The sequence below is a fragment of the Anarhichas minor genome, unplaced genomic scaffold, assembly GCF_050575085.1.
Source record: "Anarhichas minor isolate MPS153535 unplaced genomic scaffold, ASM5057508v1 ptg000073l, whole genome shotgun sequence".
NCBI classification, from domain to species: Eukaryota; Metazoa; Chordata; class Actinopteri; order Perciformes; family Anarhichadidae; genus Anarhichas; species Anarhichas minor.
In genome coordinates, this window is record NW_027466519.1 from 8,410,378 (window position 1) to 8,428,021 (window position 17,644).

A 17,644-nucleotide genomic window follows, 5' to 3' on the forward strand; every position below is an offset into this window, starting at 1 on the left:
GCTTTTTTTACTCTGTTCTTAGTTCCCTTCCACAGTTTAGAGTAAAGATGCACCGATACTGATGCAATGCACCACCTTGTGTGTGTTTGCATCCTATTTGACTTCTCAAGTGGCTGAATGTGATTGTTGTGCTGCAGCATCGATCTCGCCTCCTTTTAGAGTTCATTAGAGCCACTGATGGGGAAACTTTGACAATTTGGGAGATAAACTCTGAACTTATATTTGAACGATGGAATGTACTTAGTAACTAATATGAGAGTCAGGTGATAAAATATTATCAAAATGATGTTGACAAAGTTTGAAAGTATTTGAAAATAATCTTTCATCATAATATTGATATATTCATTTTTAAAAAGGTAAAAATTCAAATTTATTCTCTTGATTTCTGATCCAAAGAAGTACAACTTTATTTCTACGACTTTTCTCTTGTTGAGTTATGGCTTTACTCTCCTGACCTAAGGCTCGGCACTTTTTCTTGTTAGAACCAAACTCATCAAAATGAAATCATAAAAAGGAATGGAAACAAAATAACTTCTGAGCTAAACTACAACAGGGACATTCAAAATAGCCCACAGTCCTTAAATAAAAGCCTTTATAAACCAAGAGACATGTGTGAGGTTTGTGTTAGAGAGGAAGTAAGTACTTCTTAAGTCAAAATAAAGCAGGATGATAATATCCAGACTGCTGACTGTACTTTCAATAAAATGAAGCCTGTGTCAAACAGACCTCATGGTGAACCACATCTCAGTCTTTGTACCTTCCTCAGTGGTTTAACCACCGACCACTATCTGAGCCACAAGTCATTCACACTCATAAACCCAAAATCATCAACAGAGTGTCGTCTACTTGCACAGTTATGATGATAGAGTGGCACATGTTTCACCTCTGATCCATTTAATTTAGTTCAACTGGAACTATTAAAGTGGACAAACAGTGAAGCTATTTCTCTTTCAGCAACATTTTAAGTAACATTTACTGTAGTTTCAGCTTTGTAGCATTTTTAGTGAAAATATTCTGTAACTCAGTTTGGCCATCCCACACTGGCTATTGACCTTGGTCTTACTGTAGCTAATACCTCAGAGTATAACAGGACATATTTGGACTGTTCGTAAGTCTCGATATGTTGAAATATAAAAGATTTAATGACTACAAAAGAAAGCAGGGTTTGAAAAAATCCATTGTATTCTGAAAGTGACTCACCAGCACCCCCTTAACCCAGCCAAACTTGACCACTCCTTTGGAGTCGACTGCTTCCTTAGCAGCGGCCTCCTCGGGCGGGGTGAGCTCATCCCCATTGGCAAAGCCATCCTCAAAGGGCTCCTAAAAAACACAAAAAACAGAATCATGTTAATGTTCGGAGAGACATTGCTGTTGTCATTCATAGCTCGCTGATGAGACGCATTACGGTAGCCCGAGAGCCAGAGCATTCGAATTTGGTCCACGGGGGGAATCCTGGGTGTGGCTCAGGTGGTACAAGGAAGAAATCCCAATGGTGGAGTGTGATGGGCTGAGACAAATGTCAATCATGCAAACCAGCCCCAAAAAACACTTTCCCGCCTAATAGACCAATCAAGTGAAACCAACCAAGTACAAGTGAAAATAAATTCTAAAAACTACAAACTGTAGAAACACTTTGTTTTTCCAAAGAAAAGTTACTTTAGTCAGATCAGGTTTACAGTTTGGTTTCATTGTACATGCTGGGGGAAAGAAACACCACACTTGAGTATTGTCACGGTTAGAATCGGACCGTAACAGGATAAAGACTGCCCTGTGGAGTGCTGAAAACAATGCTCTTTAAAGGCCATTTAGGACAAAGTACAGCTGGGCTAATTTCAATATACACCACAAAATGAGGTAAAATAATCACGTAACGTGAACGTGAGAAAACACACTGTCTGACAGATGGACGACACTGGCTCCTAGAAAGCAGACTGAGTGACAGAGCATGTCCATCCTTGTGTTACTTGTAGCAGCTCAAACACAGGAAGCGTCCCTCCTGCGCACAGACAATGCCGTGACTTTGTTTACAGCATACCTTCCTGCATTCACTCGTAACCAGCTCAGGACAAACACAGGACGTCTACACACCTTATTCTGATGCTTTCACAGGCAGGACCCCCCCCCGACCAGGAAGATTGTACATAAAAAAGGGTGTCAGACAAAAATAAGCCAAACAGCATGACTTCAGAACAAGTCTGACATCTTTTATAGGCAGCTGAACAAAAGTGAGTCATTCCCATCATTTCCATGGCACAACATTATGTGGCATTTAATTAGCCTGCTGCCATGTGTATTGCAAGCCACAATAGAAGTGAGGCTTTGAACAAAGAACAGACAAGTTTGCGGTCCTGAGAGGCTTGCTGCTTAGAAAGATTTAAAAAAACGTTTAACCCCATTTTTTATCCTCCGACGACCACGATTGTGTTTAGAAAATCTCAAGGCAATCATTATGTAATCATGTAATATACTTTGTTCAAGCTGGGTTTAAGGGCGGTGTTAAGGAAAGGCCATTGGTCCACCAAAACCACATCCTTGGGGACAATGAACACCCACTGCTAACTTTAGAGAGGCCCTGTGGAGTTTTTCTTCAAAATTCAGTGTTTCTCACCTAAACACATTGGGCATTTCCTTGAGGTCTAAAAAACATGTAGAGTGCATTTTGTTTCTCAGCGGTTACCGCTGATAAACACCTCAACCCACGATGGTCGGACAATGCTACGGAAGCGTAGCGCCCACTCTCCAGTCCCCCCCTCAGGTTGAAAACGGTTAGCTTGGTCAGCACTATTACAGATATTGGCGCCGTTTGCTGGGTGCTAGCCACCGACTCCCGTGTGCAGACAGGCAATCCCGGCTGTATGGGTTGTAGCTTCTGAAGGAGTGAGCTAATCACACGCTGCATTAAATAGAACACCTGCGGTGCTTGGCACAAAATTGCAGGTATTGTTTGACTGGAGGAGTTTTGATACTACTTGGTACCGGGTTAGTTCTAATGATATCTTAAAAAGTACCCAATTTACAAAACTCTTTATTATTAAGTAAAATAAGCCAAGTCTGAACCCAAGCAGTAGTGATGTCAGTAAGGAACTATCTGAGCAAACATCTGATGTCAAAGTACTTGACAGTTTCTAAAAGTATTGTAGTTTGATCCCCAGCCAAGGTAGGACACACATTAGATCTTTTGGAGCATGAAATCATTCACTGAAAGCTCATTATTATCTTTATCTAGAGGGGGCATCTAAACCCCAAAAGGATATCAGTGACGAAAACTGACCGACATCATCGTTCTTAGGCCCCGTCTTAAGTGTTACTAAAGACTTTTGGTTTTGGTTTGATGTTCTGTGAATGAATAATTTACATTCCAATTTGTTAATGTGTCTTTTGTATATTGGTGTTGTTTCATAATCATACAGTTTTCTCTGGATATGGATGACCTTGAGGTTATGGATCCAGTGGCAGCACTGTGTCATTCTACAGCAGTGCAGAGGAAGTGTGCATATATAGTTCTGGCCTGCTGTGCGGACCATTGATCTGCAGTGATGTGCACATGCCCTCAGGATCCATGTCCACTGATGAGGACAGTAATGTGCATAATAGTGGCAAACACTGACTAAATGTACAAATTGACACTTTTCATTGATGCATATTAATTACCCAGACGCTGGCGGCCCGCCATGGTCTACTTTGTCCCGCCACACTTTCATAATGAACCCAAAATAATGTAACACTTCTCAAAGGGTAGGCTGGCTGGTCAGCACCCATTTTCCGAGTACAGCAAAAAAATAAATAAACTGGAAATATTGCACAAAAGTTTTGCATCTTAGCGGAAGTGGAAATGTTTATGGATAAAAGCTAAATGCAACATAGTGCAAAAGGCATAAATGATCCCGTACATGTAGCATTCGACTTCAATGTCCACTGAAACTTCTGCTTCGCTGAAGAGACTAAAAAGAGTCTCATCTCTCCCAAAGATCTGATGTAACCTTCCTCACATTAACACATGAAACAAACCAATATGGCATATTTCTTGTCCGATTTGTATACTTTTTTCAGTTTGAGGTTCGACTGGCGCTCCTTGAATGACGTCATCTTGTTGCGTCCTATTCTTCCCTAATGTTAGAATGGTTCATCACTGCAGAAGTGGTGCTACCTACTGCTCATCTCCACCAACCAACTCCTAATTATCGAACAAAGATGGTGGATGGATACGTTAATTTGCATTTTTCTTTCGCTGATTCTTTTCGAAATTGGACTGCTAAGTGCGATAGATGGCATAGATAGATGAGATAGATAGATGGATAGATGGATAGATGGATAGATGGATAGGGGCCCACGGCATGTATAGAGCTGAGCCGTGTGGGGAAGGGAGGGCTTGAGCATCACTTCACCTGGGCCATCTGTCAACATGAACACCTCAATGACTCAGCAGCACTGCCGCAATCTGGCCATGGCAGCTTTCTTTCCTCTTGAAAGTCATAAAGAAATGTTAGAGTACTCTGTCAGTTTAAGGGGAAACAATTGAACTCGGAACTTACAAAATCCAACAGAGATGTAGCAATTATTTCATCAACATTTAAGTAAATGTAGTTTCCTGATACTCATATGAATCATTTCTGTCATATGCATTGAATGTGTTGGAACTCTAATGTTGTTCATTCTGTACACATGACATCTATCACACTCCTGATAGAGGATCCTCCTCTGTTGCTCTCTCTAAGGTCTCTTCCTCTTTTCTCCCCATTAAAAGGGTTTTTGGAGAGTTCTTCCTGTTCCCATGTGAGGGTCCTGGGACAGAGGATGTCATATGTGTACAGATTGTAAAGCCAAAGGCAAATTGAGGCAAATTTGTGATTTGTGGCTATACAAAATAAATTGAACTGAAATTGACATAGCTGGATTGTTATGAGTTAAAGGCATTTCATTGCTGACAAAAGAAATCTGGGGACTTTTATTGGCATAAAGCATTAATTTCATTTAGCCTCAGAATGATGCATAAGAAAAGAATATTGGTGAAAAAAGACATTGTGGAATGGAGGCAAGGGGAGCAGAAGCTAGTGTGGAACTGGGACAGGACATCGCTCTTGACACCCAACTTCTGGCTCTACTGGTAGTGCAGGATTCAGTTATGGCTGAATATGAAACTAAGTACCATCAAGTACTGCAAGTGGGAATAAAATGCTTTGTAAGAATTTAAGCCTTCTTTATTAGATATTTCCTACATAATAATAAATTAAATACATTTTAAAAGGTTCTTGAATGACAGGAAGAAATCCAATGAATGCATTTGCAAAAAGTTTTTTTGTGTGTTTTTTTATTTAGATGTACACAATTACACAATTCGGTACCGATTGAAAAATTCAAATGTACCCTGCCAAGTTTCAGTTTTTAGCAAGATGGTTGACAAACCCAGTTAAAGCAGAGATCTTTTTAGGAGGGATTCCATCTGTTGAGCTAATTGAGTGCATTCATGTGTAGAGGGGATAGCGTGTATTTTACAGATTACGTGAGGTACCTGCATTACTCACCATGATCCCACACTTCTGGGACGGTGACTAATGGAGACATCAGACAATAGGAGGATACAGACCATCGCCTAGCCCTAAGGTACACTCGGGACTGGCTAACAGTGACAACAGGGTAAAAACAAAAGTCTTGGGATTAGACCAAAAGATAGCCAGTCCCCACAGACACACAGGACAATGCAGGAAATTAAAAGAATAGCCTGATGCCTTTCTCCAGCCAATGACAGTGTGCTCTCACTAGGAGTCTCGACTCTACATGACTCACACCCCCGTCCTTTAACTTGAAGTATTTGCTGTCTAACCCATTGTTCTTCATTAGGAACCCCACATGAGCCCAAAGACTGGAGAGCGGTGACCCGCTGAAAATGAAGCAATGATATCATCCAGCTCTGGGTAACGATGACGCAGAGTCTGTTCATGGGCTCCGGCAGAAGGAAGGTCCAAGAGAAAAGCTTGAGGTGTGCTACAGACACATGTTCACAGAGACCATACGACAGAACTCTGGACTTCTCTAACCTGACAATTGTACTAGGAGGAGGTAGTAGTAAAATGTTAGCACTGACCGTACAGTTTATGGGAACTGTGGCGCTCTGAAGGTTGTCGCTTGGTTACTCTCTAAATAATCTACAACAATCTCCCAATGATTTTAGGATTACACACAGCTAATGAAAAGTAGAATGCTTCTCAGGCCAGTTTAAAAGAACATTCACTTCATTAGATGCCCGTGAATGAGGATCAGATGTACAAACAGAGAAAACAAATTGGAAAAACTGTAATTACATTCAGGAACTACCTGATGAACGGACGAGCAAATAAGGCCATGAACCTGACAGTAATACCTTTTGGTAGTGCTGGGCGGTATACCGGTTCAACCGGTATACCGGTTTTAATTTCCCGTATGATATGAATTTTTCAAATACAGTCATACTGGTGCACAGCCGAAACAACTGCTGCAACTCTTCAACAGGCAGCTAAATATATTACTAGCCGCTAAGGGCGCTACGGTCGGAGCTAGTTGTCTTAACTGTATCGAGAGGGACCCCTAATCATGGCTATAACACAACAATTAATAACCCACAACTAACGCTCTTTAACAGGGCAAAACACCACGACACAACAGTTTGTGACAAATAAACAATTTGTAACACTAATAATTGTACATTTATAAAATTACACCGCCGAACGGCATGCTGGGTACAGCTCGCTAGCTAGCACAACAGTCTGTTAACAGCTGGGAGAGGCTCCGTCGCGACATTACGAACGCAATAACGATCCACCTCTGCAAGGACATGGTCCCGCTACAGACAGTCGAGAAAGACGGGCTCAGAGCAATGATTAAAACACTGGATTCAAGGTATGTCTGACCGGGGCAAAATACTTCAGCCAAACTGCTATCCCAACATTATACGAACAAACGAGTAAAGTACAGTACCTACAGTAAGTAAAGAAATAGAAACCCTTTTTATTGTCATACACATATACACATACACGAAATTTGACCCATCCCTGTATATAGGGAGCAGTGGGCTGCCAATGACAGGCGCCCGGGGAGCCGGGGGTTCAGTGTCTTGCTCAGGGACACTTCGACACGTGACATGTCTCAGTCGAGGATCGAACCGTTGACCCTGCGGTTACCAGACAACCCTCTTAAGCCAGTGAGCCACGGTCGCCCCCTTTATTAAAAAAATAAAAAATAAGCCTTTATACATGATGACATTAACATGTTTTTGTATTCTATGTACTCCTGACAGTAGAGTAAGCCACTATAAACCTATATATAAACACAGTCATGGGAGAAAAAAATATATATACCGTGATATACCGTGAAACCGCCAGAATCTTAAAAAATACTGTGATACCGCCCAGCACTACCTTTTGGTACTTGAGTTTCCACACAAAGCCCTAAACGATAACCCGGCTTGGTTTGGTCATGGGTAATTTAATGGAGTTCACTACAATGCCTGTTTGAAAAGCATACTGAACACCAGCATACTTATTATAGCGGTTGGCTTGACAATTCAAAAGATAATTAAATCTGCTTCTGGCACATGTTATTGAAACAGCTGGGCAATGGGACACATTCTTATCCAAGAGTGATGTCAGGTCATGCTGCTGATGTCATTATGCAATGCTGAAATCAAGGTCTGCTGCCCTTGTGTGGCCTTAGGGACACTGTCGACAAGGGAGCATCAGTTTGGTTCATTTGTAGCCCGCCTCCGTTTCTTCAAGTCATCTCTAATGGCGACCAACAGTGTTTTTACATACTGCTCTGGTACATTTTCTATATACAGTACTTCAACACATCTATGATGTTTGCTTCAACTGGTTTATCTTTATGACCCAAATGGCTGATACCATCATTAATAAATGGTGAATTCACCGTTTGCTAAGCCCCGCCCCACAATGCTACGCCACCGAGCAGTCAGAGCTACCATGGAGCCCACACTGTCACTAACTGCACTCCTTAAATAAAAATCATCACATTTCAGAGAGAAGCAGACAGAACGGTCTATAATATGCTTCTGAAGGATTTATTCAGGATATCAAACTGATTCAAAAAGTAAAAGCTACAGATCACAGAGTAGACGTGAACCACTACATCACCTGGAGATCCAGACAGAAGACAATGAAATGGAGGAACAACAGTGTTCCTGTAAAGACGGGTGGATCTTTATTCACTGTTACAATCATTTAAGTTCACTGTACTCCAATGGCCTCCACAGTCACCACGGGAGGTTCACATCATGGATGTGCAGCTGACAAATCTGCAGCAACTGCGTGATGCTATCATGTTAATATGGACCAAAATCTGTGAGGAATGTTTCCAACAAATTTTTGAATCTATGCTACAAAGAATTAAGGCAGTTCTGAAGGTAAAAGGGGGTCCAACCCAGTACTAGCAAGGTGTACCTAATAAAGTGGCCGGTGACATGGACAAAAAACGGCTCATGGAACCCTCTGATTAAAGGAGTTTCAAATCAAGTCGGCGTCCTCTAGTATCTCTGATCTATGGCTACACCCATAGATCTCCTCACACTCAGAGCTAGTGAGGAGACCACAGAGCGGACAGAGAGGATGAAATAAAGAGCAACCAACTGTTTATGAAGCGGACACAAAAAAACGGAAAAAGGTCGCTTTGCCTCTGTTTCAGTGACATCTTTAGAGGGGAGAAGGTTCTGAAGTCCTGATTTGATTTACATCATTTTGTTAGAAATGACGTCTCCCTGCCTCAGCAGACACTAAAAGGATTACATTTCTACAGCGCATTAAACAAAACACCATCTGCTTGGGATGCAAACATCACCGGGGAAGACTGAAACACTTTCAGTAACGCCAGCAAAAGCCAGAAGAGGACAATTTGTTCTTGAGTTCACTTGCTTGCTTCGTGTTAGGAACAGGTTGAAGCCATCAGCTATTGAAGTCGGCTCCCCGGTTTTGGCATTCTTCTGGTGCAACAGCAGCTCTACACGCCACCGAGCAGGTATCAACTCGATAACTGTATCTGGTGTGGCTGAGAGCTCTCCCTGCTGAGAGCACAGCTCAGAGAACAGTGCAGACGACACAGGATGAGCCGTTGAGCATCATCTACATGGCTGAAGCAACACAAAGGCTGGCTTTGCACAACAATGACAGAGCATCCAGAGCCGAGCACGCCACTGCAAACTGTACCGTGACTCGCACGGGCATCGTTACAAAAAAAACTTGAACCTTGGACAAAGACCGTTTCAAAGTCAAGTGAGGTTTTAAGTAACTTTTCAAGACTTACTACACATCCTGTGCGACTTAACAACATATCAAACAACAGAGCATTTCCAGGAAACGCTGGCATGTTCTGCCGAGTACGTACTAATGAATAATCATGAATTATCAGGACTGACGCAACACACCTAATCAAAAAACAAATAAGGCTCCTGTTCTGTGAGTGAGGCTGGAACTGCTTGCTACACCCCCATTAAATAAAAAAAACAGACATCAGCGCAGCCACTTAGTTTTACTGAGGAGAGCATTATGTTGGCTCGTGTAAGAGAGTTGAACATTTCTGAAATAAAAGCCACATGCTGAAGGTTATTTACCTCACATTTAAAGCGAGGAGTTGGGAAAACAACTACTTAGGTACATATATGAAACCCGACCTCTGCAAAAGCATTAGGAACAGTGGGCTGTTGTGATTCCACAGCTGTGACATTGACAAAATATTATTTCTTATTAATTTGGCATTTCAATACTCATCAAAACATGTTTGCCAAGGATCCTGATGACATGGAAACTGGAAGAGCAAGCACTTTCAATAAAAGGGGGGGGTCTCACACAGATCATTTTCAGGAAGCCCAGTAGAAGTGAGATAAACTACAGCAACATATGTAGTGCTTAAAAGCTTTGTCCATCAGCTGACTGCTTGATGCACAGGAAATTAGACATCTATTATATTAATAATTGATTCATTGTTTCAAGTTATTGATGATTCTGTGGTGCAGCTGAGGATGGGAAATAATAAAAAGTAAGGTTTTATCAATCCAATTCCATTATGGACACCTCTTATTGATTCCTGATAAATTGTTGAGCGGAAGAGTACATACAGGCAACTATATTTAAACTTCTTTCACCACTGTTACAAAAACTCACTTCAACCGTCTCAAAGTCAGTATAAACTGTAAACAATTGTAAAATAACTTTTACTTTGTTATTCTTAGCTGTAGTGGTTATTTGTTTAGAAAACACACAAATCAAATAAGGAAATAAATGGTTGCGTTTTTAATTTCAATATTTGCTTAAATTAAATAAAGCATTGGTAGTTAATGATAATGATGATGGGCTAGTGTTAGGAAGTTAAACAGGTTAAAATTCACTCTAACATCCATTTCATATTTCTGTGAAAACGTACAAGATTACAATAGAACACATCATAAAGGTATAATAATACCTTCGCCAAATACTCGCCCATTTCTTACTGAATAGAGCTTGAACGCATCATAATGCAACCTCCGTACGTTAGCTACATTATTTAGCCCAGCAGCACTGCGCTGACCACCACCTGCTAACCGCTAACGTTAAATAGCGCTCCTGCAGAATTCAACACAGATTGTTGTTCACGGTGTAGCATTATCGGAAAGAAATAGGCCGTGTCCCCTCCGATTCATCAGCGGCAACTTTTGATCTTGTTTTTTTTTTCTTCTCTCTGGCTCTGGTCCAAACAAACTGAGATATGATACAGGGTTCGTATGAAGTGTCATTGTGCATGCGCAACTGTCGGAAAACATTGACAGGAGAAATTAATAGTCACACCGACATATGATTCACAGATTCTCCATTCTCATCCCTCGTTGCAGCTTCTCCGATGAGAGCATTTGTACACTTAATATTTTGGGGGGGGGGGAGGTTTGGCTTTTGAAGTGCAATGAGAGTTGCAGCCTCTGTGGGCCGTTAGCATGGCTCGTTAGACTTTTAGTATTTGTTAACAATATCTCAATAGCACCGTCCCTTGGTACACTGTGTCCGATGTACGTATTAGTTTACATTGCAGTGGTCAGCATCTTTGGAGCCAGGCGGATGCTGATGGGTTCTCAGATACCTATTTCAGTCCCCCGTCCTCCCTGCGTGACTCGGTCAGAGACCGAGAGGAACGATCATATGTCCACCGTCTCAGACATCTCACCATTGTTTGAAAAAACCTCCCACCACTCAGTTCATTATTCTTTTACTGCATGAAAACTCTCCCAGAGTTGGATTCCCTGCAACCCACTGAGGCCTGTTGATAGAACCAAAAATGGCCCGGCCCGCCACTGCAGAGACTTCTGTTTATGAATTGTGTCAAATTACTATTAGACTCTGGCACGAGTGTGAAAGAGGCGACGAGTGAGGCACCGGGAAAACAGTGAGGAGCTTTGTTGTTCTGCAAGATAGCAGCATCTGTAAGTGGACCCAGATGGAGAGGGAGCTTTGGGAACAGTGATCGGTTTTAGTTTGGGGGGGGGGTGAACCATGTGTTGGGCATTGGAAGCAGGGATGGGCCACTCATTGGTTTCAGTATTTATCTACTGTACACGACTTTAGCTGGGGATTGGCCCTGTAATGAACGTAGGGATAGGACTGTATTTGCCCTTTTACGGTTACATTGAGCTCCTTCCCGCCCTGCCACATTTGCTCCTATGGCCCGTTGACTTCCAACGTTCAGTCACATGTGCTTTGTAGAAGCATGCGTTTATAGAAGCGGGCCACCAAGAAGGACTTAACTTTGCCATTGAGCGGAAATTGAGCAGATTGTGGGCACATCCTGCCATACGGCTCGCGTGTCTACACGCCAGCACACATGTGGCAGCTTGTAAACACACGTATACATGAAAGGATGACTGACCATTTTCCATGATGCTATGTACGCGCTCACAGGAAGTTGACCTCCAAACATCCTTGACTGGTTCGTCAAACGGTTTCCTTCTCTGCAGACATGCGGGATGTAAATACAGACAGAGTTCTCATTGTCTACGCGTCCTAAGTTCAAGCTGAATAACTAGGAGCTGGGAACCTTGACTTTTTTTTAGCACATAATTGAAAAATTGTGTTTTCTGACAAGAGAAAACACTCATTTCCCTTTTTAGAGGCCAACTTAAACAAAGGGAAGAATGCTGATAAAAATGAGTGCTGGGTGGTATACCGGATCAACCAGTATACCCGTTTTAATTTCCCGTATGATATGAATTTTTCATATACCGTAATACCGGTGCACAGCCGAAACAACTTCTGTCGCAGCAAAATATATTGTTCGCCGCTGTGAGCGCCACGGTCGGAGCTAGTTATCTTAAGTGTGTTGAGAGGGAACCCTAGTCATGGGTTATAATTATAATTTTATAACAATTAACAACCCACAACTAACGCTTAACAGGGCAAAACACCACGACACAACAGTGTGTGACATAAACAATTTGTAACACTAATTGTACATTCATAAAATTTCACCCCCGAACTGCATGCTGGGTACAGCTCGCTAACAACAATCTGCTAACAGCTGGGAGAGGCTCTGTCGCTCCAGTAACGATACATTAAAGAACAGAAAAGAGCGATGCAGGATGAACACAGACTGATCAACAAAAGGTATTTTGGTTAGACACATGTGCAACGCTGATTACCGTGTAATATGTGTGGTATTTGTTATAAATGTACGTTGGTACATAGAGGGTGATAAGAAGCTGTACTTGGAGGGACTTAGGACCCAGGGGAATGTAGGTGAGGAAACAGGAAGTGACGGAACGGAAGACACACCACACAAACAGCTGTTCACCGCTCACTGGCCGTTTGGCCTGCCAGTTCTATTCGGTGTTAATTAATTAATAATGCTTTAACGCGAAAAAAAAAAAAATACCGTGAAACTGCCAGAATTTTACAAAATACTGTGATATGCATTTTTGGTCATACTGCACAGCCCTAATAAAAATGTACACGGTCGTATACTGTGCATTTTGATTATTTAGTGTAGAGATATATTGAAAGCCTTTGATACTAGTGTCAGGACGATACACAGGTTTTGGTACACATACAATACTTTTTTTTTTTTAATACCCAACTATGAGGAACAAAGACATCATTATTCCAAAAAAATAAACTTTGCCCAAATAAAGTAGAGTTTTAAACAGGCAAACTTATGATTCTAATCAGAAACTTTCTGATCAAAGAATACATTTGAGCAACCGTTGCTACTTTCAGCATGATTGCTCTGAGGCAGTTAGACCTTTGATTAATACACATACATCATCACTTATGCTCCCAAACTGTGGAACAGCCTACCCAAAAACACTAGAGGCAGCCTCTGTTGACATCTATTTCACCAAGCCTCTTTTTTAACAGCACTTTATGTGCGTTCCACACAGAGCCCCACATCCCTCTTTCAAATTATCTTTTATGTAATCACTTTTATGTCTTAACATTTTTATTTATTAAAATCTTTTTTTGCCATTTTAAATGTTTTCCCATTTTTATTCAACTGTTGAAATTTTCTAATTACACTTAAAATGCATGTTTTTTTCCAACCACTTATTTATTCTATCTGTAAAAGGAAAGTTTTGTGCGCCATCAAGTGATGTCAACATCCCCACCCCCCCCACTGAGACCGACCGAGCCCCGAAGTGGAAATAGTGCACGTGCTTTGCTTTTGCTGAGCTTAGCAGTGCTGGGAGCGGTCGGTCGATGCAGCGCGGGCTGCATGCGACGTGATCATGAAGGTCGTCGCTGTTGTGTTCCTAGAAGGGGACAACATTCCAGAGAAGGCAGAGGAGGGAATTTTGTGTGCGTTTCCATGTTGGAAAATATTATTGTAACCCCAACAAACGTTTTCCAGATGTTTAACCCAAGTGTTTCATTTGGATGTCGCATACATCAAATGCTTAGCAATGAAAAGGACTCCTTAAAGGAACTCAAGAACACTCATAGAGGTCCCTATACTAGCCTGTGTGGCTCTATACCAACAGCTTCCTTTGTTTTCTTTTTTTTGTTGCTACATTGTTGTACAATTATATGCACAATTTCAAGGAAAGTGCTGTGAAATGATAGGCTAGCATGTATGCATACATTAAAGTCTCTTACATGGGGAGCTGGGGGTCTGGTTAGAAGTGACATTGACTAAATATGTTTTCTAGTTTGTATTCATCTTCCAGCACTGGTCCAGTCGGCTCTTGAGTAGACTGTCCCGGTGTGCCTCTTACACTGGCCTCAGGCCAACCAGTATTTTTAATCCCCAGCATGTTTGGTTTAGTCAATACAAGCACAGTGTTTGCAAAGAGGAGTACATCCGACAGGAGCAGATCCCTTTTCACTGCTACACCCACTGCTGTGTGAAGCACTGACACAATTATCATCAGATACAGTTTAACCTGACGGCCAGTCCATCAGGGATCTCTGCACTCACCACCACTGGCCCACACAGTGATGGACATACCGGCTGAACAGGACACCGGTCCCTTCAAGCTGCGGCGAGGGCGTTGTTTCGTGACATTTGGGCCCAACGCCAAACTTGTGTTTCTAAATATTCTCATGTTCTTAGCAGCGTGATGCAATAAACTTGCATTCCACAAGGCAGCTAAGCTGCTTTTCATCAGCGAGGTTTTTCAGGTTCAACAAGTTATCTGGACATTCTGGGCTCCCATTTCTAATCCTGACGCACACATGGAGGACGATTGTCATCTGAACATCTATTCTCTTGATTTAACAGATCTCCATTACATTCAACAGGCTTGACTAAACTTACTTCGTACTTTAGGGCTACGAAAGAAAAGGGATAGCCCCTCCCTCATTACCAGAGGTGCCCTTGAGCAATGCTCCTAACCCTCAACAAGTTACAACAACCAAAAGGTAAACACTTTCTCAGATGATTTCAATTTCAATCCACCAACAGCCCACCAGTCATTAATGGAGCCGACATATTCGCCCTATCGTCAAACTCTAGTAGAATCCCGGGTACAGCACTAGACCTTTGAAGGGGGGGGGGGGGGGGTCGCTGTGCTATTTCTGACATCAGGTTCCATGTCACGCACGTGGATGTGGGTATAAGGAGGGGGCCAGGTCCTCTGCAGACAAAGACCACACTAACCCACACAGAGGTTTACAAGCTGTTGCCAACACAGTGTGTGTGTGCGCGCGTGCGCGCGTGCGTGTGCGTGTGTGTGCGCGAGAGTTACAACAGCTGTAAGGCCATCAGCCTGCTGAGACAAAAGGACTCCCTCTCCTGTCAAAGGCCACACCAGAAGCCCATGGCGTCCTTTGCTTCCTGTTTCTGTGTACAATCTGTGCAGCAAAACAAAGAGAAGGGAGAGTAGCGTAGAAACAGGGGGAGGGAATGATTGCTTAAACAAAAAAAACTAAACACGCAACACTCGGACAACACGTCCATTGTGCAAGCTCACAACATCTCCTGTAAAGAGCAGCAGACTCAACAGCTGTACCTCGCTGTTTGCCGGGCAACATGTAGTCAGAGCAGAGCAGCTGGCACCTTGTTGTTCTCTGGTTTGTTTTCTTTTTTTAAGAATTCCACAAACACGAACATTCATGAGGGTGACATGGGTGGAAGCCTAAACTCAAATTTCATGAGAAATTACCTGATTGAATCAGTACACTAGACGCGTGTCAGGACATGTTTAGCAGAAAGCCTCCGAGGACTAGAATTAAATACTCAAATACACCTTGTATTCAAAAAAGCAGCAGAGAACGTCCTGAACAGACTTATTACACTTATAAACTTGATTTTAGGACGTCATCCAGCTAATAAGTATGAGAGTTCAAATTAGAGGTGAAAATACAGTATACCATGTTTTTTACAGCGTATCTGTCTGAGAATCACATACTTACTTAGGCCGAGTGAACCAATCGGAGTTAAAAGTCTGGGAATCCTTTGAAATCTTTCAATGCCAGTGCAGAAAATGTACCCAAGTTTCACTACTACTTACATTTTGTCCTGTAATAGTTGGATTTTTGTAAGTCATTTCTAAAAATAAAAAAAAATAAAAAAATAAAAATAAAGGAGTTCAGGTTTATCTCACAGCTTGTATTAGTTCTTCAAATAATAGGTCAAGTACTTCAAACATCAGTGATGTAATTAAGAGTAACACACATCACATCCCATGTGTGAATGAGGGGCACACACATTCTCTGTGTGTGTGTGTGTGTGTGTGTGTGTGTGTCGAGGAGACAGGACCTTAGTCATAGACAATCTCAAAGTAACAGTGCCACTATAGCACAGTGTAGCACACTGTAGCCACAGGGTGCCGACCATTTTCTAATAAACAATGAAAATAAATCGTTTAACAATGTTTGGTTTTCGTTGTACTTTGAATGTAAATATGTTGCCAGAGTGCATAAAAAAAAAATGCATCAAAATGGACTAAGAGATTGTTTATCCAAAAGAGTGCCAGGGGAGGATCTCCCAGAGCCCCCCTCAGGGCTAAACCCTGAATGTATGCATTTATTAACTGGCCCCAAAAGTGCCCCGAAGCCAAAGCCAATTGGGTATCTAGGCTTTTACTCAATGCTTTTGTCCCTAGCTTTGTATGTGAAGAAGTTATTTTATACAATGTACCATTGCTGTATTTCTCTCCACAGCACTCCAATACGTAAAATAAAGTAATTTGATTTGAAAGAATGCTTTGACTAGCAGAATTCATTCATTCGTGGTGTAATCATTTCAGGAGATATACAATTTTGGCGGTTTCTTCGGTTCAAGTCTCAATGTAATTAGCGATATGTTGAAACGACTAAATAGATGAAAGGAAATATAACCCCTGCCTGGGAGGGAGGGGTTCACATTGCTCAACAAAAGTGACCAGACATGACAACAGCAGAGTTAGAGGAGCTGCTACACTGGAGCAGCTCTGAGGGCGCCGTTAATATTTAAGCACAGCGCGTTTCTGCTCGTCCGCTCCGGACTGAATAAATCTGCCCCGTCACCGCTCCCCTTTTTGACTGGTCAATATAGACCTACAGCACACTGCTGCTGGCTACTGCTGCCTGATCCAGGACCAGTTACACTAGGACAGGCAGCGAGACACTCCTGCCTGTAATGTCCCATCTCAACAAATAAACCCACTTTTCTCCTCGTGGCGCTCACCATCTCTGCCCCTATCGGGAGGCGGGAAGAACCTGAGGTTTTCATCGGTCATCGGGGAAACGCAGTGGCATGACAGCACGCTGACTGACACATTGATTGCCGTGAAAAAAGTCCATGAGCAACAGTCAATTGGTACAGTGGAATTTCCATTGCACGTTTCGATCTGGACGCGCAGTACAAAGCGGGGAAACGTTAGAGAGGATACAGTGGAAACACCAGGGTCACCATGACCTTCAAACCACCACAAACCATTATTTGATAGTCCAAGAGCCATTTCCCAGATATTGAGCTAAACAGTGCTGCCTCTATGAATGGGAGCCAGCAACAGCGGCTAATTAAATCCCACCATCTATCAGTTGGCCGTGCGTATTTGCTAGCAGCAGTAATTTAGTGGTGATGAAACAGCCTTGACTCCCGATACTGAACTATGTTCTTGCCATGAAGACACAATAGGAGCCCTCATTCACAACCTTGAGAAAAAAATGAGACCAGCTTTTCATCACAAACTACTTGAGGACTGGATCTGGGGGACAGGAGGCTC

The 17,644-nt window shown here is 42.3% G+C and overlaps 1 protein-coding gene across 1 annotated transcript in view; it reads right to left on the minus strand.

The window, feature by feature from the left end:
- Positions 1 to 17,644, minus strand: part of slc12a2 (solute carrier family 12 member 2) — a 65,159-nt gene that overhangs the window by 41,659 nt on the left and 5,856 nt on the right. Inside the window, exon 2 of the mRNA XM_076079815.1 lies at positions 1,201 to 1,320. Coding sequence (XP_075935930.1) covers positions 1,201 to 1,320 — 120 coding nt within the window. The remainder of the gene's footprint in view (positions 1 to 1,200; positions 1,321 to 17,644) is intronic.